This window comes from Microtus pennsylvanicus, chromosome 9, assembly GCF_037038515.1.
Source record: "Microtus pennsylvanicus isolate mMicPen1 chromosome 9, mMicPen1.hap1, whole genome shotgun sequence".
Taxonomy (NCBI): domain Eukaryota; kingdom Metazoa; phylum Chordata; class Mammalia; order Rodentia; family Cricetidae; genus Microtus; species Microtus pennsylvanicus.
Genome location: NC_134587.1, coordinates 87,134,163 through 87,159,772, shown reverse-complemented (window position 1 = coordinate 87,159,772; position 25,610 = coordinate 87,134,163). Strand labels below are relative to the sequence as shown.

The 25,610-nt window shown below is 42.1% G+C and overlaps 1 protein-coding gene across 10 annotated transcripts in view; it reads left to right on the top strand.

The window, feature by feature from the left end:
* The window catches only part of Tenm3 (teneurin transmembrane protein 3), a 458,688-nt gene that overhangs the window by 347,182 nt on the left and 85,896 nt on the right, over positions 1-25,610 (top strand). For all 10 annotated transcript variants that reach the window (XM_075986763.1, XM_075986764.1, XM_075986762.1 and 7 more), the window contains one exon: positions 5,804-5,989. In XM_075986763.1, coding sequence (XP_075842878.1) covers positions 5,804-5,989 — 186 coding nt within the window. The remainder of the gene's footprint in view (positions 1-5,803; positions 5,990-25,610) is intronic.

Here is a 25,610-nt window from a genome sequence, read left to right as displayed (position 1 = left end):
CATTGTACAAAATGGAACTTGCTGATTTTTTTAAAATATTTATTTATTTGTTATTTATATAATATTCTGTCTGTGTGTATGTCTGATTTTTTTTCAATCTAATTTTTCTTTCTTTTTTTTTTTGTAATACTGGTTACAACTTCAGAACTAATTCCATGATATTCCCAGTCATTAGTCACACAGTGTGAGAAGATGCCATTCAGCATAGAAAACTGCAGTTTTAATTGGGAGCTAAGAGGAGCACACGTGAAATAATTAGACGCTAGTATAATATCATACCAAGTGTTACATCGAATAATTCGCTAAACTCAGAGGAGTGATCCCATCTTGACGAACCTTGAAAATTTTCTCAGGGACTTCTATTAACACTTTTTGCCTTCATTTAAACATGGCAGTCTCAGGGGAGGGGCAGGGAAGAAGCCGTTTGTGACTGAGGAAACCGTTGGAACATGTCTAAGGACTTGGACTGCGAAGTCGGAGACATGTGTTCATTGCCGAGTCTATTTCATGGATCTTTAGTCATTAGAAAATTACCGTGTGTCTCAGTTTGCTCATCGTAAAACCACGGAATGATCCTCTCTGAGGGGCTGTGGGGATGACTTGGTGTATGTAAAGAACTTGCTATAAGCTGGGCATCGTGGACACGCCTCTACTCCCAACTCTCCACAGGGTGAGGCCGGAGAATCAAAGGTTCAAAGCCAATCTGAACTTTATATCGAGATTAATATAAAAATTTAAAAAATTAAATAAAAATTAAACAAAACAAAGCGAACTTGCTGCAATAAATACAATTAAGTAGCACCATAAAATTGTAATATTTTAATAATAAAATCTAAATTCTACTCCTACCACTCCTGAGGCTGAGATTTAGAAGTTACAGTTGTAAGGAAGTTATAACTGTGAGAATATTACAATAACATTGGAACAGTATGGGAAGAAAGAATAACTGAGGTAGACAAGTAGGTGGCCCCCATTATACAAAATCCGCTGGCAGCCGTGGTGTGCATGCTAAGATGAGGGTGGTCTCAGGCCCGACACTAAGTAATGCCTGTTGAGTTTAGACAAGCAAGAAGACGTCACCGAAGTGTGGCCCAATGAGAGAGTGAGTCGTTTGGAATCAACAGAAATGGGAAGATTCATAGGAGCAGTGTTGTAAATGAATAATAGACGGCAGTTTCTGAAAAACTAAGGAAGGGAAGTTTGGCGAGAAGCGTGCAAAGTTCAAAGCAGGGGACGCTGGAGGCCTTTACCAGTGTCTAAAAGACCAAAGCAGGGGATGCTGGAGGCCTTTACCAGTGTCTAAAAGACCAAAGCAGGGGACGCTGGAGGCCTTTACCAGTGTCTAAAAGACCAAAGCAGGGGACGCTGGAGGCCTTTACCAGTGTCTAAAAGACCAAAGCAGGGGACGCTGGAGGCCTTTACCAGTGTCTAAAAGACCAAAGCAGGGGACGCTGGAGGCCTTTACCAGTGTCTAAAAGACCAAAGCAGGGGACGCTGGAGGCCTTTACCAGTGTCTAAAAGACCAAAGCAGGGGACGCTGGAGGCCTTTACCAGTGTCTAAAAGAGGCCATGGTGTCAGGAGAAAGACACAGGCTACAGCAGAGACCGCTTGGAATTGGTGGGAAGGGGAGAAAATGAAGGGAAGTCAAACAAAAGTAAATGTTTGAAAAGCAAAGGAGAGGAGGAGGAGCAATGAAGGGTGAGAAGGGAAAAGGAAAACTCTTTTTCCAACAGTGCCGGGTAAGTGCGTGTGTTCTGTGCAAAGCCTAGAGGTGGGCAGCGCCCTTCTGCTCCTCCTGCACCCTCGTCTCCTGCTTCTCAAATGTACTTAAGACCATGGGGGTCCAACTGCTCATGTTCAATCCATGTCTATTGTTTTCTCTTCCGGCTCTGGGTGGGGGACCCGGGAACCTTAAGCACACTTGGGCAAGAGCTCTCCCACTGTGTCTCGCCCCTAACTCTGGATTCTGCTTTTAGATCCGTCATTCAGTTGCCTTCTCTAGGTAGGGCAAGGTGTATAGCTTCCCTGTGCCTCCATTTGGTGATTTACAAAGTAGGGATAATAGCGCCATTACTAGTTCAGATGCCATTACTAGGGTGGTCGTTAAATTCAGATACAGGCTAAGAGAGAAATGGCGTAGACTACAGCCTCAGGCACAGTGGTAGCCTTGATGCCGTGGTAGTGCTGGGGGCGTTAGCAAACAGTAGGAGTTTGTAGAGATGAACTATAGCCTGTTTCCATTCCTGTCTATTCAGAGGAGCTTCCACTGAAAAGTAATCTCCATGCTCCCCAAATCTCAGAGCCATGGAATGAAATGATGTTCTTCATTAATCTGTTCTGGTAGTATAAAGTAAAGCAAAATATTGCCCTGCAGATCCTTCGCATGGTTGGTTTTTTTCCCTAAAGATTTACTCATTTATTTGTGTGTGTGTGTGTGTGTGTGTGTGTGTGTGTGTGTGTGTGGTCTGCATGTATGTGTGTGTACCACGTGCTTGCCCAGTGCCCACAGAGCCCAGAAGAAGGCACTGCGTCTTTTGGAACTGGACTTCCAGACAGTTGTGAGCCAACATGTGGATGCTGGGAACTGGGCCCAGGATGGCTGCCAGAGAGGCCAGTGCTCTTCGCTGCTCAGTCCTCTCTCCAGCCACAGATCACTGTCAATTTTAAAAACAGGGTTGGGGGAAACGAGGAAACTATCAGTTCTGCTTTCCTGGCATTTTGAGAAACTTGGATCGCATCTCTTCTCCCCTGGGACCCAAAATCTACCAGGCAGATTCATCCCTGATTTAAGTAGAATTCTGGAAATAAGGAAATTTTCTATAGCTAATTTGTAATAGATTCACAAAGTTCCTTTTTAATCCAAGACTGGATTTTCTCATTTCCTATCTCTCAGTCTCTCTTCCCTCCCTCCCTTCCTCCTTCCCTCACTCACTTCCTCCCTCGGACAATTTTCTCTCTTCTCTCCCTCCCTCTGATTGGCCCTCCGTCAATGGCACAGACCTCTCAAAGCAGACAGAATTTATTGTATGTGTATGCCTGCTTTGTTGAAATAATAGCCCAAATTTTTGGTTAGAAAATTCATGACTGCCAATAAATGACATGTTTAGATAAATAAGAAAATCATAAAATGGAGTCTGGATTGTATAAGGGCCTAAAGATTTTAGGAAATCTTTTTCAACTGATGTTTATCAAGCCAAGCGTGAGTGCAGAACACTGTTCGTATTCATTTGGTTTGGCCAGTTTTCTTAAGAAATACATATTTTAATTATAAGAATCAAAATAAGTATTTATTTATTTCTGAATTGTTACTTAGTTACACTTCTAGTTGCTGTACACAAAAAAAAAACAAAAAATTCATTTCACTAAGAAAATTCAGTTCAGTTGTATAGGGATGTGTAAGTCTCTCTCTCTCAGGAGGGCAGGTTTAATAATACTTCCTGTAAAGTAACCCACGCTGGAATGACATCATTTCCAGTTGCTTCACAGTCTGGTCCAAGCCGCAGAGGAACAGATGGAGTGCCCACTAGTTTTGTTCCATGAGCATCTTACACACTGAATGGCTAAAAATGGCATCCATCCTCATAAAATCATTTTGCCATGAATAGCAAAAAATAATTGTTAGTTCGAAGATGAAAGTGGCTATCCGTCTCCTGTATTATCTTACGTGTTTAGATTTGATATTACCCACGCTGACATAATTACTTTATAGTTGAGAATCAAAATAAAAATTCTATCTACATTTTTAAAAACTCTTGAACTCTAAATACAGCTAGAAAGGTGGTGGAGATCTTTGCTCTGCCCATCTTTATACCCTCCGTTCAAAGCAGAAGCGCAACACATTAAACTCAATGGACAGAGTAAATGAGAAATCAAGTCTTCATCTTTTGGAGAAGAAGATTAAATATTATAGAAAAATATGAAACTCAATTATCAGCTGTAAAAAGACAGAAAGTTTGAGATAAATAACAATGACCTTAAAGTGTTCATGCTCGGCCTGTAAGTGCGTCTTTTCTCGTGTCCGCCCAGTTCATCTGACCGACAGCTTATCCCAATATTATTGTTCACTTGCATATGTGGCTGAATCTAACGTCTTTAACCAAATGAATCCTAAAGGGGAAAGGCTGCCAGCCACCTCCTTTGCCATTGTGAAAATGACCTTCGGATATCTAGATTCAATAAGAATGTCGAATTTATAAGCAGAGCGTTGGGTAAAGCTATTAAGAGAGAAATGAATTATTTGTGTGAGAAAGTTTACAGGTTTGGAGGCAGCCGAGTTTCCCTGTCTCCATCAGCGGTGTGTCCATTAATTAGCCCTTCAATTCCACTTCAATTAAATTAACTCTAATTAATAAGTTCATTACAAAGATTGACGCACCTTGCTCAAAGCCAGTGTGTTAAATGCTGATAAACAACTTCTCCCTAATGAAAAATTGATTCCACTGAATGAAAGGGGGACCTCCAAAAGGCACCCCTGTTCTGATGCTGAGTTCATGTTGTGTTGGCTCTGGAATTAATCAAACCATCTTCGCCTCTTAATCAAAAATTTAATTCAAAGGCTATAGAAAAACCAAGGATGAAAAAACAAACCAGAGACACAACTCTGTCCCAGTTAATGCCCTGAGTGTTGTTTGTAAGAAATGGTACAGTTCTCACAGTGCCTTACTGGGGTGTCAAAAGTAGATAAGAATGTGGGTAAGGATGGTGCCCGAGAAGTATCATTTGGGGACTGAGTGTAGAAATAGGAGTATGTGGCAATAGAAATGCTTACTTCTTTTATCGTAGAGAAGAAAGGCAACCATTGCTTTTTTTTTATTCGTTAGAAATGGTTTTGGAATGAAAACTCAGACTGCAAAAGTAGTTTTGCAATCTGAGAATAAAATCCATAGTTAACTTTATACATAAAAAATAAAAACTCAGATGTCCTTCAAAGTTCCCTCTCCCTTTCTTCCTCCCTCTTTCTCAGTTAGACCTAGTTAAATAAAGCTCTTAAGAAAGCTTTATATAAAAAAAATTACTTCAGACGTCTGAATTCTTTTTAAAGGCTTAATCCAGTGTTACACAATTTGAAGGCATTTGGTCATTGTACGCCTTTCACAAATCCCAGCAGATGAAAATCTTTGTTTTTCAAATGACAGAGTCGATGTGTATATATATTATTAAACTGGCTTTCTATTATGTGGGCTAAGCAATTTGTAGCTGTCAAGAGTGCAAATTTACTAAATAGGAAAAACAACATTTCCTCTTATTTAGCCAGCATGCCTGCGTGTGTGAGCAAGCTAATGTATTTCTATAATAGAGCTGCCTTAAAGTTTCTGAATATTTAAAAATATTTAAGCCATGGCTTTAGCAACCAACCCATTTCATTTCTCAGTAACTGTATATAATGCAACTTCTGTTAAATATTTGACACACTTAGCTACTCAAATATCTCTTCATTTTGGTGTCCATGTTTCTTTCTTGGCTGCCAATAAGTAGTCTTATATATTTATATATGATTATTCCATATACGTAGTAGTTCATGTATAATATCTCTTTATATATAAAGAAAATTTGCCAAGCATTTATTGTGTGTGTTTTATGTGCCCACATAGCCACATATAAAATTAAAGACTATGAAAGAATGTAAAATTCTACCATCCGCAGCTGCTACTTGGCAAAGCCGAAATAAACCTGGAGTGCGGTATTTGCGGTTTACAGTGACTTTGCTTTTCACTTTGACAAATGCAAGAGGCCTTAATAATCCTCCTTCTCACCCCCACCCATTCTTTTCTCTTGCCTGGATTCCTTTTTCTGGCAACGCAGAAATCTGTTCCGTGGACTGCGGCACACACGGAGTTTGCATGGGAGGCACCTGTCGGTGTGAGGAAGGCTGGACCGGCCCTGCGTGCAATCAGCGAGCTTGCCACCCGCGTTGTGCCGAGCACGGGACCTGCAAGGACGGCAAGTGTGAATGCAGCCAAGGATGGAACGGGGAGCACTGCACGATTGGTAGGCCCACCAGACTTCTAGTGCTTTCTGTAGTGCGGTTCTGTCTGCGCTGGACCCGAACCCATCTACCCAATAGACTAGCAATCCACCCCTGAGCCCCACCCCAACCCTTACCGTACTTCTCTCGAGCCTCCATCTCCTGTGAAAGAGAGCGAATTCTTGACTGTCTTTTAATTTAGAAGATCACCTCTTCACATTCATTTTTTTAATCTTCTTACATACAGAGAAGAGTTTCGTTTGTAATTAATGTCTATGTCTTACAATAATTTATTTTTTGTTAGAGGAACCTACCTGAATGTGAGGTGTAAGAATGGGAACATGTTGCTTGGTGTAATGGCCACCAAGAAAATGGAGTCACAAAGAAAGATATTTCAGTGCTTAGTTTGTAAGCCGTTTACTTTGGTCAGCTGCGAGCCAGGTATGCAGATATGCTCAGCACCCAAGAGTCTCAACCGACCACCATGGCATGGCTTCATCTTAAGTGCCAGCTGATACTGCACCTCGTAATAGCAAGCATACCTTCTACTTGACATTTTTGTTTGTAAATTTTCCCAACTCCATGGGCTTTGTTGATCTACAGAATCACTCTTCTTAGTCTTTTGGTACTGTGAGTTTCTACTAGGGAGGTTTTGTTTTTTTGTTTTTTGTTTTTTGTTTTGTTTTTTGTTTTTTTGGGGTTTTTTTTTTTTTGGCCTTTCTATTGCGACTTCACTGGAAGTAAACCAGAATAAGCCCAAGCGTAGCTGTTCTTTGTAGGCCTGACACTTCAAACACGGGGATGTTCACCAATACCTGGAAGCTGAATAAAATATCAAGCAGATCTTTCAGACCAAAAACAGTTTTTTAAAGAAAAAAAATGGTAGGCTAGGGTTGTACTCACCAACATGTAATGCGAATTCAAAAGTGTCTAGAACAGATAAAATACTGCCTTTTCAGCATACTCAATACTCCCTTCCCATTCGAGTCACAGAATTAAAATGTTCAGCTAACAAAGTGCGTTAGAAAGGTAGAGGAGGTCATAAATCCCTCACCTCATTAGAAATATCCATCATTGGTCGTAACTGACAGGCTGGCAATTTCAGAAGGTAAGGCACCGTGTTTTCTGAAATATTTTGTGGTCACAGGGTAAAATTTGATGAAACTCCTTGGGGGCTTATCGCTAATTGAAACAATGTATTCTTCCAGTGTATCTGTATGATGTCCTTCTTTTTTCTGCTTACAGGACTTGGGTAGCAAGAAATTGCATCATGGGAAACTTGAGATCACACGTGTTATAAGAGTGTCCACAGTTCTGCAGTCATGTGCACATACTTAGCCCCACCCCATCCCACAATTAAAATCCAATCTCTTTTTATAAGTTAGCACAGTTTTGTCTTTACCAACCCTATAAAAGGTTCTTTGCGATGTTGTTGGCCACCCTGAAATCTGTTTCAAGGGTCCCACGACAGTCCTCAATGTTTGGTGACCTTCTGTGATGACTCTAGGACTCGGAGGTCACTGGAGTCGTGACTATAGTTACAGAGATCAAAAAGAGGGGTGCATCCAAGTCTGGAGTCACGTGGAGCACCAGCCTTTCTCCAGGTCAGGATGCACTAATGTGTATGCAGAATTCCTCCCAAGGGCTCCTTGTGGGCACAGGACATGTAGCAATGTAGGGAGCGTGCAGATTTTCAGATGTCACACAGGACCCAGCCCCACCAGTTCCTGAATGTCCCGTCTGCATCATCATCTGTGCAACACCCTCACAAGTGACCTGTTGATGGTGAAGTCACGGCCTGATGTGGGGAAAGATTCAGTATGCCCAAGTCATCCACAGACATACATGTTCACAGCCCTTGCCCAGGGTTCATCCCAGCTGTGATGTGGCTCTCCCTTCTGATCTCTGAGAGGCTTCTGGGACAGGGACCACATGAAGCTCATGTTGCCACATTAAGACAGAAAACAGTTGACAAGCAGGCTCTCTGTATCTCTCTTTGGACACTCAAAGGACCATACAGTACCCCTATGTCCAAACAGCTCCACCCCTGAATCTCGGAGTCCTCATACACTAAAGGCAGGAATACAAAAATATGCTTTTTGCATCGCACAAATGAATTCTATTTAGGAGCAAAAGGACTATATATCTGACTATGTATCCTCAGAAGGACAACAAATGGATATACATAGCTTAAAAAAAACAGAAATATATCAGAAAGCTTCTAATAGGCACATAGGACTACCACCCAATAGCTCCTCAAAAAGTTCTTCTGGGGTTCTGTCTTTACTGGCCTTGGCAGGTTTATATAGTTAACAGTTTCCTACGAGTAAGTTCTTCTTAAACAATGCTCTACTTGTTTGGAAACACGGAAGATTTTTGTTAGTATACTGGATCTTTTTATTGCAGATGGATGTTTCTTGCCTTGCTGGTTGACAATTTCATTTTCTATTGCTTTTATTAATTGTGTTGCTTTCTACTCCAGTACAGGAAATAAAGGACCTGCTTGAATGTGAATCTTTTAAAAGATGTAGAGCCCCTTTAGAGCTGAGGCTATAGCTCAGTGGTAAAATGTCAGGCCAGTATACACAAGGCCCTGGGTTCGATTCTCAGCGCCACCAAAAAGAAAAGTGTAGAGACACTTTAAAATTCTACTCTGCTCTTTTGTGTCATTAGAATGCTAGTTTTGTCACACAAAGATGTCTTCTGTCTGCTCGCTACCTGTGTGTGCGCCACAGTGTAGCCCAGGGACCATTCCTGAGCTGCTGGCGAAGACACCAGGAAACAGTGTAGCATTTTCTCATTTGGGACGGTTACTAGTCTGTGCAGTTCCTCTCAATTCAAACATATATCTGGCTAAAAAGAAACTGTCATCTTCGGAGAGACTGCTCATAAATCAACGAGATTTTCTTTTCCTTTCTCCATAGTATGTGCCGGCTCGTAGACTACAGACAGGGAGGTTAGTTGAAAGAGAAGTGGGGGAGAAATGAAACAGGTTCTCAATAGAAAACAAAAGAATATTCATTAGACATCTTACTGTCTTCATAAACCCCGTTCATGCTTTCATAAAACCATGGGCATGTTGATAGCAAAATCGTCAGGGATCCGGCGTACCCACTGGACACTGGCTCTGACCTCACAGGGTTCCGTCCTGGTATTTCTATTAGCCTGGTCATATTTTCCTCTTGTTACAAATCACGAGTCCGGTAAATTAGGCACGTTCCTCTCCAGGACTTGTGCCAAGTCCTGCTTTCTTGGGTTGCACTTCGCCTAGTGGTGCATGCAGACAGAAAATAAAGCAATGGGAGACTGGTTTGCAGCAACGAGGTGATTAAAAGAGACATCTTTCTCTGCCTCCACGGAAGGCACTTGGGATGGTTGGGTCCTTTTATGAATGAAGAGGCAAGAGGCGTTTTACTGAAAGAGCCACCTCCTGTGGGCAGCAGTACTTGTCATTAGCGTCATTTGAGAGTAGTAGCACATGGCACTAATATAGCTGTGCAGTTGCAATAGCTTCTTTTTGGACTGTGGCTTATTTCCAGATGAAAGGATTATCCTACACATGTGCCCGTGTTTGTTTCTCATGAGCTAGGAAGCATGCAAGGATATTGTAGAGGACCCCTGAAGCAAGTCAAAAATCTGCGGAATGTAATTGAATGTCTTGCAAATGATTGTTGACATAATTTGGGTGTCATGTGACTATCAATATATGTAAGAAGGCTAAGCAATTCTTTACTGTGAGAATTGAGGCGAGTCAGGTTTAGAACTGCTCTCTGGTAGTTCAAATCTGTGAACTGTGTGATACTGACGAGTTATGACCAAATCGAGTGAGTTCTTATCACAGTGTTTAACTGGGTTCGGAGCCTATAAACACAAGAAGGCAACTGGGCTGGTTCGGTTCACTCTCCTGGCAAAAGAAGGGCCAGCTGTATGAGGCTGGCCTGTACCTCAACTGAACTGGTCACAGAACCAGAAATCCTGCATCCGCATGCGCTACGTGTTATTTCCAAGCAAAATGCAGAGCCAGTGGAAAGTCTCAGGCTGTGAGAACCCCTAATTGCCTCATTTTGAGTATTCATTAATCTATAACTTCCGCAAGGGCCTTTCCTTTTCAGCTTTTATTGAAAAGATTTTTCCCTGTTTTATCCATTTATATCTATTTGAGTGCACGGAAACGAGAGATGAGATTGAGTCCTGACGAGGCCATAAGGGTGTTGGATAGCATTTGATTGTTCTCGGTTGTCAAAGAGGACAAGAAAGCTCTCAGCAAGCTCTGTAGGTAGCTGTCTTCTCGAGCTGATCGATAGTTTCCATTTCTCCAGGGAACCAGAAAGGGAAAAATTGACTTACATCTGTAACAGAAGAGCCACGGGTTGGAGAGCATACTTAAATCTTAGAATAAGCCTCCTCTGAAATATTTAAATCTCCGTTTCAGTAAACCTCAACAATCCCAGAATTCTGTAGGTGTGAGGGTTGGGGATTTTTGTCTCCACTTTCGTGGTAAAGCTTTGGGATTCATTCTAGAAGGGGGCTGGTTCTTGGCTTTGTTCCATTCCATCCGTCATCCCATAGGGTTAAGTCTCTTGGATCCTTGCCCTGTCTGAAGGACCCTAGGGGTCATTTGTAGTTCTAGAATGGTCTCTGCTGAGTATGCGAAGGTAGGAGACATAAGCACAGGGTTCCCTTGCTGCCTCAGTTTCTTTCTGCCTTTTCATTTGCCATAGGAAGGAATCATGTCCACTTGTTAAGAGGTCCTGAGATCTACTTTGTAGGTACCTCCCGCCCCCATCACTTTTTACTTGGGAATTTGTTTCTCTGTCCACTGAGCATTGCTGTGCAATTTCTCTGTGATACATACTGAGTACTGTTCCGTTTAAAAGGATCATTAACTGTTTTTATAATACACAGACCTCTAAGTCATTTCTGTGGTTCAGCACGGCTTGTGTCTTAACTGTCCTTAGCATCAGGTGGAGTCTTTCTAATGGCAGGTGATTATACTAATTGATATTTATGTAAGATTTTGAAGTACAGTTGTCAGATTCCTGGGAGCCAGAGGACTTGTGTCCTTGCTGAACAACTAAGTGACCTTGAACAATTCATTTACACTCTCTACGTTGTTTTCTCTTATGCCGATTGCGAATATCACATGCATCAAAGAATTGTTGGAATGAAACGAAATGCTGTTCTGTGAATTATAGCACGTACTCAGGTGCCTATAAAAGAGAGTTCGGTAGTTTTGAGTTTTAGTTGCCTTAATAAGTATGAGAGAGACAAACTGCAACCCAGACCACGGTTTAGGTGTTGACATTTAAAAAAACAAAACAAATGTGAAATCAGTGTGGTCTGGTACAGGCCTTTAATCCCAGCACTCAGGACGTAGATACAGGAGGATCACAAATTCAGGCCCATCCCTGATACATGGCAAAACACTGTCTTAAAAAGCACGATTAAAAACAAAAACAAAAAAAAACTGCCAAAGGCATTTACTTAAAGAGTTCATAGAATTCCCATCTTGTTGTTAAGACAGAACCTTATGTCAGAGTAGATATTGTTTAACAAGGGTCTGTATGTCAGGGGACTGGGAGATAGAGATTTGTTTTTTAAAATCGTGATATAAAAACAAAGGTAGGGTGTGTAGTATGATATTTTTCTTCTAGTAATGTCTCAATACAGAGCTGTCTATTGAACAGCATTGATTTTTCATGTACTTTGTAGCAATTCAAATGGAAATTTGACCTAGGGGAAGCACTAATTCCTTAAAGCTACAGAAGACTGGCTATTTGATTTTATTCTAATTCCTCGGTGTGATGGGAAACAAGATTGTTAATGATCACAAAAGCATGCTGGTTGTCTGCCCAGACACAACTCAGACACACTGTACTCTGCACACTTCCATTAAACAGCCAGGTTGCCCGTGGCTTTGGGACACTAAAGACAAGAAATGGGAAATTGCAGTGTAACAGCCGGGGAGTTATCTGCTGAGCAGTGTGGGAGAAAGGGGTCAAAACCTTTGCCAGTGTGGCCAGCCTAGGTTACTGTTTCACTTCTTACCTCTGACAATAGTGTAAGAACAATAATTTCTGGTCAAAGGAAAGACTAAGTGACAGTTTTGAAAACTAAGAACTTATTAGCGCTTTGTTTACTTGACAAATTTAGTAGTTTTATAACTCCAATTTTTTGTCTGTAATGTTTTTCCAGCTTTGTCACTAATATAGTAAAACTGGATGGGATTTCTTAAAGGATTCTTTTGTTCAAACTCTATTTATAATCATCCTGTCCCCACCGCCAAAACAAGTGGGCTAAGTTATTACTACACGGCTGTATTGCGCTGCCCTGGAAGCAATTTCCTGTCGGTCAGTGGGGAGTAGCGGGTGAGAGGAGGACCATGCCTGAGTCTTGGACCATGCCAGCTTTACTGGAAAGCTGCCAGAGCTTAAGTCCCAGGATCTGTCACTCATACTGACCGCTTATAAGATCCCTCAAAGAGACCGTGACTTCATACAGCCATGTGTTGCTATGATGTTTACAAATTACTCAAGACCTCTGTCCCTCTTGTGTTCCTTTGCAGGACAAGTCTCTTTGTGCATGGCAACCCTAGAACACCAATAGACGCTTCGACAGTCCCACTAAGGAAAAAGTGAACTAGGAGATACATTGAGTTTAGATGGGATGAGGGGTATGTTTATGGGGTATGAAATCATATTTCTGTCTGTGGTCGTTACTGAAAATATTCTAAAGGTTCCAAGCTATTCTTGCCGTCCCATCCACTGACTTACCTAGAGCCATATACTATCACGGCCGGAGAGTATATGGAGATGTGCCAGTCCCGAGGAGCCTGCCACAGACAAATATATATATATATATATATATATATATATATATATATATATATATATGGCTTGGCATATATGCAAATAGAATTCTTATCACCTTACAGATAGAAATCTCTTTAAGTAATTTTCCCTGATTAGAATATATTAGATAGCTGGATATGGTGGCACACACCTTTAATCCCAGCACTCGGAAGGCAGAGGCAGGCAGATCTCTGAGTTCAAGGCTAGCCTGGTCTGTATAATGACAGGTAGAATTACACAGAGAAACCCTGTCTTTAAAAGGAAAAAAAAAAGACATGTTGGATAATAGAACTTATATAATTTCATATGTGTTGTAACATTTTTAGATAAGTCATTCTCTTGTAAGGAATTTACCAGGAAATCTGTTTTTAACATTGAGTTCATCAATGGTGAAGTCACATGTGCTAGGAAGTCCAGCATGTTACGCAATCATATGAGCCCATTTGAAAATGGTTTCCAGTTTATGTGATATGGCTTACCGACATCCGCAAAGATAACAAAAAGCTTTGTCAAACCTGTCTTCGAGGGAGCAAGTGTCATCAGTTCACAGGATATCAGACCAACCTGTTACACAATAGGAAGTCCAGGAATTTGCACATCGTGCTAACAATTTACAGGATACTATCGATAAAAATTTTGAATTATTGTTATTGAACAATAATCAATTTTGAAGCCAAATGAAACTTTTCTAATCAATAATGAAAATCATGTTATACCTCACATTGAGTAGAGATGAAATTATCTCCCTCAACTGTATAGTCATGTTGCAAAATTGCTGTTATTTTAAGGAGGCAAGGTGTGTGTCATCCCATAATAATAGAGAAAGTGGCTGGTAGTGACCTGGCGGGTGTTTAATAAACATTGCCTTCTCTGGTATTTGTGCTATTCATCAACTGAAAAATTTTCAGCATCGTGGTGATTTTTCTTGTTCCAAATAATTCTTGGCTTGTGCCCAGCACTTCCTCTGCCTTCATGTTGTTCTTCTTAAAGAGGAGCCACCTCCCAAGTTAACAAAAAGTTTCAACCCCCACCCACCCCCACAAAAAAAAAACATTGTGTCTACTCTGGCCCCCACTGTATTCTGTGCTATGACATCATAGGACCTTGCAGAGGTCTCCTGTGCCTCTGTTTCTCCAGCTGTAAAGTGGGATGAAAATAACTCCATCCCTCCTGGAGTTGCCGAGACTCTTGGGTAGGTTAAAACTGTGGTGGTCACAGAGTAAAGACCACACAGAGGCTCCTTAACCATCACCACTGATCCTGGAGCCTTTGGGCCGACACTAATGGCATACTGACTGAGGCTAATGCTTTCTTCATGAGTCACCGCCTAGCCTCTGCTCGTTCCCTCTGAGAAACAGGAAAGCCTACTGGGTACAAGAACAAATCCCATCTTCCCAACGATGGCTCCGTGATCTGCCATCCATGGCGCAGGATGGGTCGTCATGGGGCTGTTGGGTACGGAGTTGTTTGGGGGGAAATTTTTCTAAGCCTCTGACAGGCTGAAAACCCTTCTGTGAAGTGTACGACATGAGAGTGGCGTGCTAGTCTACAGTCTCCATAGTGCTAAGCTGATAAAAAGTTGGATTACCTGGGGGATACTGGTTCCTGCGGGAGTGGAGGAAAGCCCCCTTCCGAGCTCATTGGGCGTCATCCATTTTCTGGAAACCAATCTGGTTTTCTAATGTCTGATTTCATCTGTTGAGATAACCTGAGTGTCCATCTGGGGCCTCTCTACTATCATCTTTCTCATTTGAGCCCTGATTTATTCAGTGAACAGTTTTATATGCACCACTGTATCCTCCATAATGCCTTCAGAATTGATATTTTCTCGAATGAGGTCATTTGGTCTCTGCCACAAGTGAGCTCTCTGAGAGACAGACGCCCTTGTTGATGAAGATGTCAGCATCGTCTCTACTCCAGCTCCGTACTCTAAAAGGTGCATCAGAGCTGTTTGTCTTAACCACTCGGCCCGTTTTCACTTCTGGGAAGAGGGGAAGGAGTGCTGGCTGGCTGTGTTGTCTATGCGGTCGGAAGTGTCTGTTTTGATGTGGTTGATTTGACCTTCGAATGCTTCTTCTCCCTCCCTGTGAATTCTTCCTTGGTATCAGTTTGACTGTTTCTTTTTTCTTACAGTATTAATTTCATAACAAAACGATATGAAGTTGTGGGTTCAACGCAGGGATAGCCAGGGTTACCAGCAGTGGCAGGGCCGTGCTTTCTCCCAGTCTTTTACTTGCTGGTCTATAACCTGACGGCTCAGAGTCGTCAACTAACACAAACTGCTTTAATGGTTCTGGTGAGACTTGATTAAGTTGGACTCTGTGTTTCTGACATGGTTTAGTCTCAAAACTATGCCTGTCAAAGCCTTTGGGTCACTATATTTCTGCTTCTGTGATCCATACCCGTAAAACAACAGCGTTGTAGTAATTTTCACTCTTCTATGAAGTTCATGTGAAATGCATTATAATGTTAACACCGTAGTATTCTCTTCTGCCTTTCTGCATCCTCATAGACTTCCTATGTGTGATATACCTATGGTAATGTTAGGGATATATAAAGTACCAAATGATTTAATGGTATCTCATATCATCAAATCCTCAAACAAGAGTTCTCATTTGCCTTTCTCACTTGGCTTGCTATAGACTTGGTAAAATCATCATCCCCTGGGCTGCCTTGGCAGGTTTTCTCTAGTCATGAGGAGAGCTTATTTCTTAGGGTACCCATTTCCTTACCCCTAAGGATGGGATGAAATACGAGCATAGCGTTTGCAGCTGGAGTCCTTGTGTCTTTGGTCCAGGCTCAATGGTTTCTGTCCCATCCTTGATGCTGTGATATCCGAGGAGGCAGAGTGTCTTTGACATAAGAATGTCCATCTGAAAGCAGCAGTACCACTGAGAGGTGTATTGCTTCGTGCGGTGCCTTCGTGACAGGTGAATTGCTTAGGGGTCTGTTAATGTGTCCCGTGCTTTAGGAAAGGATCAACGCTCAGAACATCTGAAAGTCAATTGTGAACGTCAGTGATTGTCTTGTGGGTGCACGGATCTCGGATGATTTACACATTGCCTTTAAGGATAGAACCTTCAAGATCTTGCAAAGAAATCTTTCTTGCCTGCTTTCCTGGCCCTGATATGATAAATTCAAACTTGTGCTGAGGGGTTGATTTCAGATTCCTCTAAAGTCTACCTCCTCTGTTAGAACTCGGATCCCTAATCGGTGCCTAAGTTAAGCCTTTCCTGCCTCACTTACTGGAAGGCAACTCGACTTCAGAAGTGTCAGCTTTCAGATAAAACAGAGGGGAAAAGCCCCTGAGATTTTTCTCAACTGGAAGCCATACAGAGGATGCCGGTGATTCGTGTCGCTTTATGATCTCTTAGATTTCATGAACTTGGTCTCATGCTTAGATCTGAAAATGTTATTCCTTCTTGTCTTACTGTCATCCGTTTATTCCCCACCAGAAACTTCGTGCTTTCCTAGTTAGCTTCCTTTGGGACTCAAGTACTCCCTGTGTAGGTGATCTATACTATGGGGAATGATATACAACTTGTAAATCATAATCTCCCAGGATTTGGGGGTGCTGCTAGAGTTTGAACTCAAGATTTAACACGAACAGGTTCTTCGGCTGCTCTGCCTAAACTCTACTCCCAGCCCTCAAGATTGTTTTAGCCAGGAAATGGTGGAGCACACCTTTAATCCTAGCACTCAGGAGGCAGGTGGATATCTGAGTTCGAGGCCAGCCTGGTCTACAGAGCCAAGTTCTAGGCAGCCAGGGTGGTTACACAGAGAAACCCTGCCTTTAAAAAAAAAGTTTTAATCTGTTAACTTAAATTAACATGTTATACAGCCGACTTTTTAAATACAAACATATCCGTGTCTAAAATTTGCACTGTTCCTTAAATCACATTCTTGTCTTAAGTGACTTTATTTTGCTGTTTTTTGAAAGACATTATCTGATGGAAGGGAGGAAGATGCTTACTTTCCACCCCCTGGAGACTTAATAATTCATGACTATAATAGAAAGAAGATGGCAAGAGGCAGATGAACAGGATAATTCCATTCTGTAATAGAAACAAATGAACAATAGACTAACAGGAAAGTAAGGTATACATTGATCGCTGTACACGTGCATGGTTGTCAAACATAGTATGAAAAGTCTAGAGTCAGCCCAAGTGTAAAAAGCTGCAGAAAAACATTGAGACTTAGAGTTTGGGGGGGAAAGTGGCAACAAGATCCATTTGGTGCCTGGAGGCTCCGCCTCCGTGGGAATGGGGGCAGGGTGACATGCTCAGATGAAATGCAGGTAAGGCATCTGCCCTGACTTCCTAGGATGGCTGTCTATGACTAGCCTCTCTGGGCAGGTGTCAGACGACCTGTGGTCCCTTTCTTCTAAAAATAAACTTGGTTGAATAAGATGCTTGTGGTGTCCAGGACACGCCACTCCTCCAGAAGAAAGGTACCTCAGGTAGATCAAGCCAGCAACTTCAGAGACATCCCCCTCCCCACTCAAAAGGGAGAGGCAGGTAGGAGGAGGTCCTAGGGACCCTGTTCACCTTCAGTTCAAAGAACTAAACACGCAAAGCCACATACTTTGGAACAACATTTCTTGCGTCCTGACGCTGGATAGAAGCCTGTCTAGTTATGTGAATTTGGTATCGTTTTGTTTTGTTTAACGCTTGCCTTTTAGTCCCGTGCTAACACACTGCAATATCTTCCTCACTTTGGAGCATGTCACTGCTTTGCATCTTTTCAGAGTCATTTAAGGTCTTAATTGCCCCCAAAACTTAGCATCTGGGCGGTTTTAAAACTCAATTGGCTGGATAGACAATTGAACAGGAAATAAAAGCGAAAATATTCTCTTCGGTTTTTGCCAAGTTCATCAGAAGTCTTTTTGTTGAAAAGTTAAGGTCCGTGGCATTTGGGAGTGAAAGCAGGTGCAAAATATTGTTTTCAACTAATTCAGGGTATGAGCCAGGAAGGGAAAAGCTTTAAAAGTTGCTGCATCTTCCCAAAACCCTACCCAGGTAACTTAAAGTGCCAGGCAGGTAAGGGGGTGGTAATATGAATTTTAAGTGATTTTTCATATAGACTGAGATTGACACTATCCTAAGTCAATAAAAATCACTGGAAACCATGGGCTGGGAAGATTAGTCACTGAGTAAAGTGCTTATCGCACAAGCGTGAGGACCTGGGTTCAGATCCCCGGCACACATGTTAAAAGCTCAGCATGGTTAATGCTCCTGTAATCCCAGTACTGGGAGGCGGAGTCAGGAGGATGCCTGGGGTTTGCTGCCCAGCCAGTCTAGCCAGTCAGTGACCATGAGGTTTAGTGAGATAGATACCTTACCTCAAGGATGGATGGATGGGTGGGTGGGTGGGTGGGTGTATGGGTAGGCAGATGAATAGAGAGATGGTAGGTAGATAGATGTAAGATGGATAGATAGATAGATAGATAGATAGATAGATAGATAGATAGATAGACAGACAGACAGATAATCACACGCACACTCACCACACACGACACAGGGGAAATTTTGATTCACTTTACTGTAAGAGTGAAATAATTAAACCCACAATCACAAACATCTGCTTCCTCCCCCACACAGTGCTAAGTAGTGTTCTTTCAATGTCAGAATTTCTCTTTAGCATCGGTGAACCCGGCGAGCTGAAAACAGCCTCTTTTCATCTTAGCTAACACGGTCTCCTTTCACCAGCCTGTTTTCGTTGTCTGCTTTTAGTTTTCATCTGTATAAATTTTTTATAGCTTTATGAGTTCTTTGAGAGTTGCATACACATTTTAATAGTATTCAACCCCATTTCCCTAACCACCCACTTTTGTGTCCATCTCTGTAGCCCATCAAGACCAACTTGTCCTTCCCAGACAATCTTAGAGGTGCTCTTCCGCTAGAGTGTGGTCAGCTTACCGGGGCCTTCACCCTTGGAGAGAACCGTCTCTCCCTCTTGCAGCAGCCAGCAGTTGCCAACAGCTCAGGGGTGGGGCTTGGTGCTCAACTCCCACTTCGCCGCTGGGATTTGGTCTGGCTTGAGCTGGCCCTGGCCTTGTGTTTGCTGTCATAACCATGGTGGCCCTGCTGTTTCCAGCCATCCACCACCTCTGACTCCTATGTTCTTTCTGCCTTCTCTTCCACAATGATCTCTGAGCCTTGGGAGGAGGGAGTCGAGGACTAAACATTCCTCGTTCTGATTCTTTATACCTCGGCCAACTGTGGGTCTCTGTCTTGCACTATGTACTGCAGATTGAAGAAGGCATGGGACGTAGGTTCCTTAACAGATCATGAGGACATACCTCATTTCAAAAGACAAGTTGACCTGGACTGGTAGTTCCTACAAAAGCAGGGGCTCCCCCTGCCTTACATATTTACTGTGTCCACAGATAATGGTGTGGCTGAAGCTGATTTTTTTTCCTATGGTTTTTCACGAGAGGGTCGATGACCCTCTCCTGTTTGAGTGCCTCTTTAATGAAGCGGGGAAACAACTGTCTGAACTGTGGCTCTCGTTTCTGGGATTTAACAGGCATGTGCCTTGGGTAAATTAAGGAGCAAAGGAGGTCCTTAAATATGAATACATTGCCAGATGCTTTTCCATTAAACTCTGTTGGTTGAATGAAATTAGTAAATAATTATGTTGGTGGGGAACCTACTATCTCCAAATGGAATATAATGTCTTCCTTTAACAACCGAGCTTAATTTTTTCCTATCCACCAAATTAGTTTTTAGGGCAATCTACATTGCAAATTGACCGATTTGCATTAAAACTATGCCTACTTGTTCTGATTTGTCAACACCTCTTTTTTTTTAAACAAAAAAAAAACAGTCTTTAACATTAAGCATGGGTGGGTAAAACCATCTGCTTCTGGAACTCGCCTGCAGCTCCATCAGTTAGCACATGAGACAGGTTACAGCTGTTTAATTGTTACGGTGCCGAATGACTCCCTTTCTCTCCAAAATTAATATTTATGTATGCGTGCATAGAAAGCATGTGGTTAAACACAAGTGATCTAATTGTGAATTAGCGACAGCAGGTATTCATTCGTTAGGCCCCGCATGCACAGTGAGGTATAACATAGCGCATGTCACGTTTGGTCCAGCTCTTGACTGGTAAGATGAATCCCCAGTAATGTTAAATCCTGCACGTGGGCCATCCACTCCCTATGCGTTGGTACACGGAAAGCAAAATGGCACCGTATCGCTGTCATCCAATGTATAAAGGAAGCCATCCCTGCAGAAATTTCATGTACTGTAACTCTTTCTGGCGCTCCAGCCTGCTGCCCTCTGTGTTGTGACCAGTGTAAGCCCAGGTCACACGGGGAAAGTCTAGACATGCAAGTTCATGTGCACGCGTCACCCGCAATGCTGAAAAGCTCGGCTGAGGTTGGACTTCCTTTATTCCAAAGTGGTGAGACACAGATTTAAATTTACAGCAGGCTGCTATAAAAGTTAACAATGCATATTCCATCTGCTCAGTACATTTCATAGTGAAAATAAGTTGAAAACTTCCCAGCGAACTTACAATCTATGGAGAGAGCCGCACGTGGAAAAGAGGGAAGTTAAAGGCCTTGGTTTCCGTATAGTCCCTGCCGAAGTAGAACAGACTTCCAAGTAGATTGTTCCGATACTTATGTGGACACTCCAACTCATTTAGAAAATGTTAATGTATCTTCCTGAAGTGTAATTACTGGTGATTTCATCTATAATGCTGAATCCCAAATTAGTTAATAATGTATAGCTAAGACAACAGAAGTGTTTGAGTGACGAGGAAGAAAAAAAAATTTTTATTCACACATACACACACACACACACACACGTGCGCGCGCGGGCGGAATTGTGACCCTTCTCAGTGAAGGAACTCATTCATATAGAGAATGTTCCTACCAAAGAGTATATATTGAGCTGGAGTATGAGGAGCCCGTCCTAGCCTTTGTATTCTCGAACACATTTCATGCAGTATGCAAAACAAATCATTAGCGGCCCCGAGTTTATCCATTTCAAGTCAAACTTTCCCCTTCTTTATGGTTTCTTAAAATAAGTTATCTCATGAGTCATGGTTTTTCTAATATAGACCATGAGTAAGATGAATTAATAATGCCTGGCATCTGTTGAGTATATACCATGGGCTGGGAAACCCCAGTTCGGAGAGCACCATCTGTAGACTATGTGTGTACCGCTAAAATACAGGATACCCTATTCCACAATCCACGAGCCGTTCCTGAGCTCATGGCTGAAGCATCAGCCTAGACCGCCTGATAAAGCATTTTCAGTTGCTCCTACATGTTTGTATTTTTCACAGGATTATTTTTCCCTGTAATAAACTAATGGCTATTTGTCAAAAAAAAATCTGAATCACTGTAGGAACAGGTGAAATAACAGTGATGGCAACTGGCTCAGTCATAAAATTCCATGCTTTTAGGAATTATCTTTCAGAAAAGTTTGGAAGATTTGAACTATATCTCGTAGCAGAACTTAGAGTTTGTCAAATAAAAATAACAATTGCACAAAGAAAAAGTAGTTTAGAAAACACTAATTTATATTGAGAAGGATTTAAGGAAGCTAGAAACTACTTATTGAAAAGCATACGTATCTCCTTGCAAAATTTAATTTTCTATTCAATTTATATGTCACCCAAAATTATTAGGCTGAATACTTTACATTGGCCGCTGAACAATTGACTTGTATAAAATTGATAGGTTAGATTTGTCACCAGTACCTGCTCATGTGTAGTGGGGGAGGCATAAAAAGTTCTTGGGTGTGTACCCATGTGCACCTTCTCACCTCAGATACAAGAAACTGACATCCTTGCTGAGTCATCTTTTAAAGGAGCTATGTGTTTACTTCTACATTTTCATCAGTAAGTTATAGATCTGGGATGAGTGAAGAGGACAGTTTGCTTTTGTAATCAGTGATCTCCTAGATAAAAAGTAAACGGACATAAGAAAGACCCACTGTGGTTTACTCACCTAACTAACCAGTCTACAATTTTTTCTTTTTTTTTTTTTTTCATTTTTCAACATTACTTTTTACTTAGCGAGGCTGGATTGCGTGTCACCCAGGATGGCCACAAGCTCTGTAAGCCACAGAATGTGACTGTGAACCTCTGGTGGAGTTGAACGCTGGGGTTGCAGGCACGCCCCACCATGCCTAGTCTATGCAGTGCTGGGATTGCACCCTGGACTTCGTCCGCCTTAGGAAGCACTCTAGCAGCTGAGCTACACTTCCAGCCCAGATTTTCCTTAGGTATTGAATTCCCCAAATAGACAGAGACTAGTGAGGCAATGATTCCAGGTGACACATGACCTCTTCTGAGCAGATCAGGAGCTCGGTACTACACTTTGCTCTGACTAGCTTTCTTTACAGTGCACAGCCTCTGGGGTTCTTATTTCAACACCTCAAATATCTAATTATTGGCATAAAGATTGATAGCATGTGTTTGTGTGTTCTGGGGCTTGAACCCATGGTAAGCATGAACTCTACAAGTGAACCACCTCCCTAACCATCTCTACTGAATTAAAGTGTCCTGGATTTGAACCAAGGATTTTCGTACATACTTAAGATGCGCTCTATACTGAGCTGCACCCTCAGCCTATATAATATTTTATAGACATTAGCAGTGCTCTCTGGCTAGTTTCATTCCCATCTCAGAATACTAAAATATACCTGTCCTTCCTCTCCCCGCCCCTGGAATCTACAAAACCCTAAGATGTATTTTCCCTCTGTCATTCGGTAAACTCAAAGGCTAAAAGCTAAAGGAGACATGTGTTAGTGACCTATTTCTGTATATGGCCCAGCAGAAGGAATCCTGACATATGCAGAGGATTACAAAGCACAAGGCAGTGTGTGCAAGACAGTAGGCTTCTTTTTGGGCAAGTTCTGCATATGCCAACATCAGCATATCTGTGCCGGCATTCTATGTCCCTCTGTGGCCACCACTGTAAATATATGGTCCTCAATCAGGAATATGATTTTAAAATGAAAAAAATACCATATTCTGTCTGTCCTGTATGAGATCCCAGAGCATGCACAATGGTGGCTTCCTTACAGTGCTGACCTTACAGTGTGGCTGATCTCAAGGCATCTTCTCACTGCGATCTGAATTACGCTAGCTCGGTTTAAATCAGGAAGTGTTTCATTTCACTCTTGGGTGATGCCTTGTTTTAAGTAACAGTCCAAACCAAAGCATGGTCTTCTACCTGGGTAGGTAATGTAAGGAACAATATATTTATCCCGGAAATTTATGCATCCAAATTTCCAAATTAAGAAAAAAAAAACCCACAGATGGGGGAGGAACAATATCCAAACTTTCCAAGACATTTGAAGCAGGTCTTCCTAAGAGTTCCAGCTTTACAGAGAAAATGGTCTCTAAGAAAGCACTCTGATACCATAGCCACCCGTGCTATTGTTCTTTATCTGACACCATCTCACACTTACTAGATGCTGAAATTCAAGTTCATTGGATTTCCTAGATGGTGTAGAAATATTTTAAATTCTTTCCCATAATCTTAGAATAAGAATTCTGGTTTTTTAAGTATATTTTAATGGACCTAAGTAAACTATTTAAGAATATAAAATTGTTTTATGGTGTTTAAAATTATATCGGTATCATAATCCTTTATGGTGTGGTAATCAGTAATAAAACAGAGCCGTGAGTACCAATTAAGGAACATCAACTCAATGGGTATGCAGCCTGCATGCTGATTTAAACGGGTGCTGATTGGAATAAATGGATTTAATATGTACTTATTTGCAGACGGTGGCTTCTCTGTCACCCTACTAGGGCTGAATGAATAATCTGCGAATGATACTTACTTACAACTTTAATGAGATACTAATGCGAATCATTTTTATTTTTTAAATCTATGTTACAGAAACTATGAAGCTCACAATGCTAAATACAAAATCTGCCCTCCGTTCCAAGGACGCTGCAGTTAGAGCCAGAGTGAAGAGGGGGGTCCTTGTTTTGTCCCACACTCCTCTGGCTGAGTTAGCCTCTTCCAAAGATAGGACCCCAAGATTTGATCGTTGTGATTTAAGAGAGAAATATTTCCAGCATTCTTGATCCTGTATTATTTGCATATGTCTAACTTAAACCTGAGAGTCAATTTAGCAGTCCCATGAAAATACAGTGCTACTTAATAGGTTCTGACCAAGCTCTCTGTCAACAGCAGAAACAGTGGAAACCATTCCTAACCACAGACATCAGCAGCTATGTGCACACACAGACACTTTCTGTCCCCGTGCCCCACGCCGACCCCATGAGCTACTTAATATACGTGGAACCAATGTGGCCGCCTTGGTTGCTTCTCTGTGTTTATGAGAATCAGTGTGATGATGGAAGGGAAGCAAATTCGGGATTAATATCATTCCGAGTAGACTTCCAGACACCCCCATTCCTCCCCTAAGAAGGCGTGTGCGCTCCTTTGACCTCGTTTTGAAGTGAACAGCCTTCTTGGGATGCGCGGCTGAGCAGGTCCCCCTGGTGCAGCGTTTATAGGTCAGCTGAACTGCCTCTGGTCTTCGCTTTGTTTCACATTTGTTTTCATCCCTTTTATTGTCTGTGTATTTGTCCTCGCTTACCTACTGGTTTCTCAGATCGCAGGTTGCAGAAGTTCTTATCAGAGAGCGATAAGGTCCTCGTCCATCCGTACACCCGGCTGGTCGCCCCTTTAATTGTTGAAGTTAGCTTGCGTTTTCAGTCTTGCTTCCTTTCATCTGCAATGCTGAAATAATGATTTCCACCTTGTCCCATCTTTTCATTCAAGTAAATCCCTTGACCAATCCCAAAGCAGCTGATGCATCTTCTCTGCCCCACGTCAGCACACGGTTCTGGGTCCTCGGAGCTGTAAACATCACTCACGTGGTGAAAACGTGAGCTTTGGTGTCCCGTTACCGGACTGGGGTGATGCCTTTGCCAGTTGCGAGGGATTTGATGCTAGATGAGTCGTTTTGGTCCTGTGCATCAGTCTCTTTGTCCCTAAAAAGTGGGAAAGATAACAGCACTGCCTCTTAAACCAAAGGAGGGTGGAAATGCATCAGCTGCCGTGTTGTAAGTGCTTAGTGTAGCTCACGTACAATTAGCAGTCGTAAATGGCGGTTCCTGTTAGCACTGCTGCCTGTGAGTGAGTAGCTTAGCGTGAGAGTGAGACACTTCCGGGTGGCAGAGCATGGAAAGACTTGTAAACGGGGTGATTCCCACTTTCTCTTCGTACCCAGTGGGTAGCTCCCTCATAGAACATACTAAAACTTCATAATTAGTGTATTTAATCACTTCCTATAGCACATGATAAAACCATATGGGCCAGGCAGCAAGAATACATTGGCTACCCCAATTCTAATGGGAAATATTTGCACATTAAGTCGCATACACACATTTATATAGTTCATTAAAGTGGCATCTTTTCGTGATACTCCTTAGCTGAACTGGCAAAGGGGTGCCTTCCTGTTCTGTGTTAGGAATGAATTGTAACCTGTGAGCAGGTGCCCTTCAAAGGGCCTTATAGCCCAGACCCACTACTAGCCGGGAAAATAAAGAGAATATTTTTCTTGAGGTCCATCCACCTCCATGTGTCTCCCTCCAAACACAATGAGGAGGCTTAGAGGGAGAAAGAATTCTGTTTTAAAAGAACACCAAGAGAAGTGTTTGCAAAGAACACTGGGTCAGTCCCTGCATTGCTGATATTGAAAACTTAAAGACTGGTTATATGATTACAATTTAATGATATAAGCTCCTATGATTGATAAAGTTTGATGAGCCAAATCTTTGACACCCAGCCCTTCCCAGTCCTTGC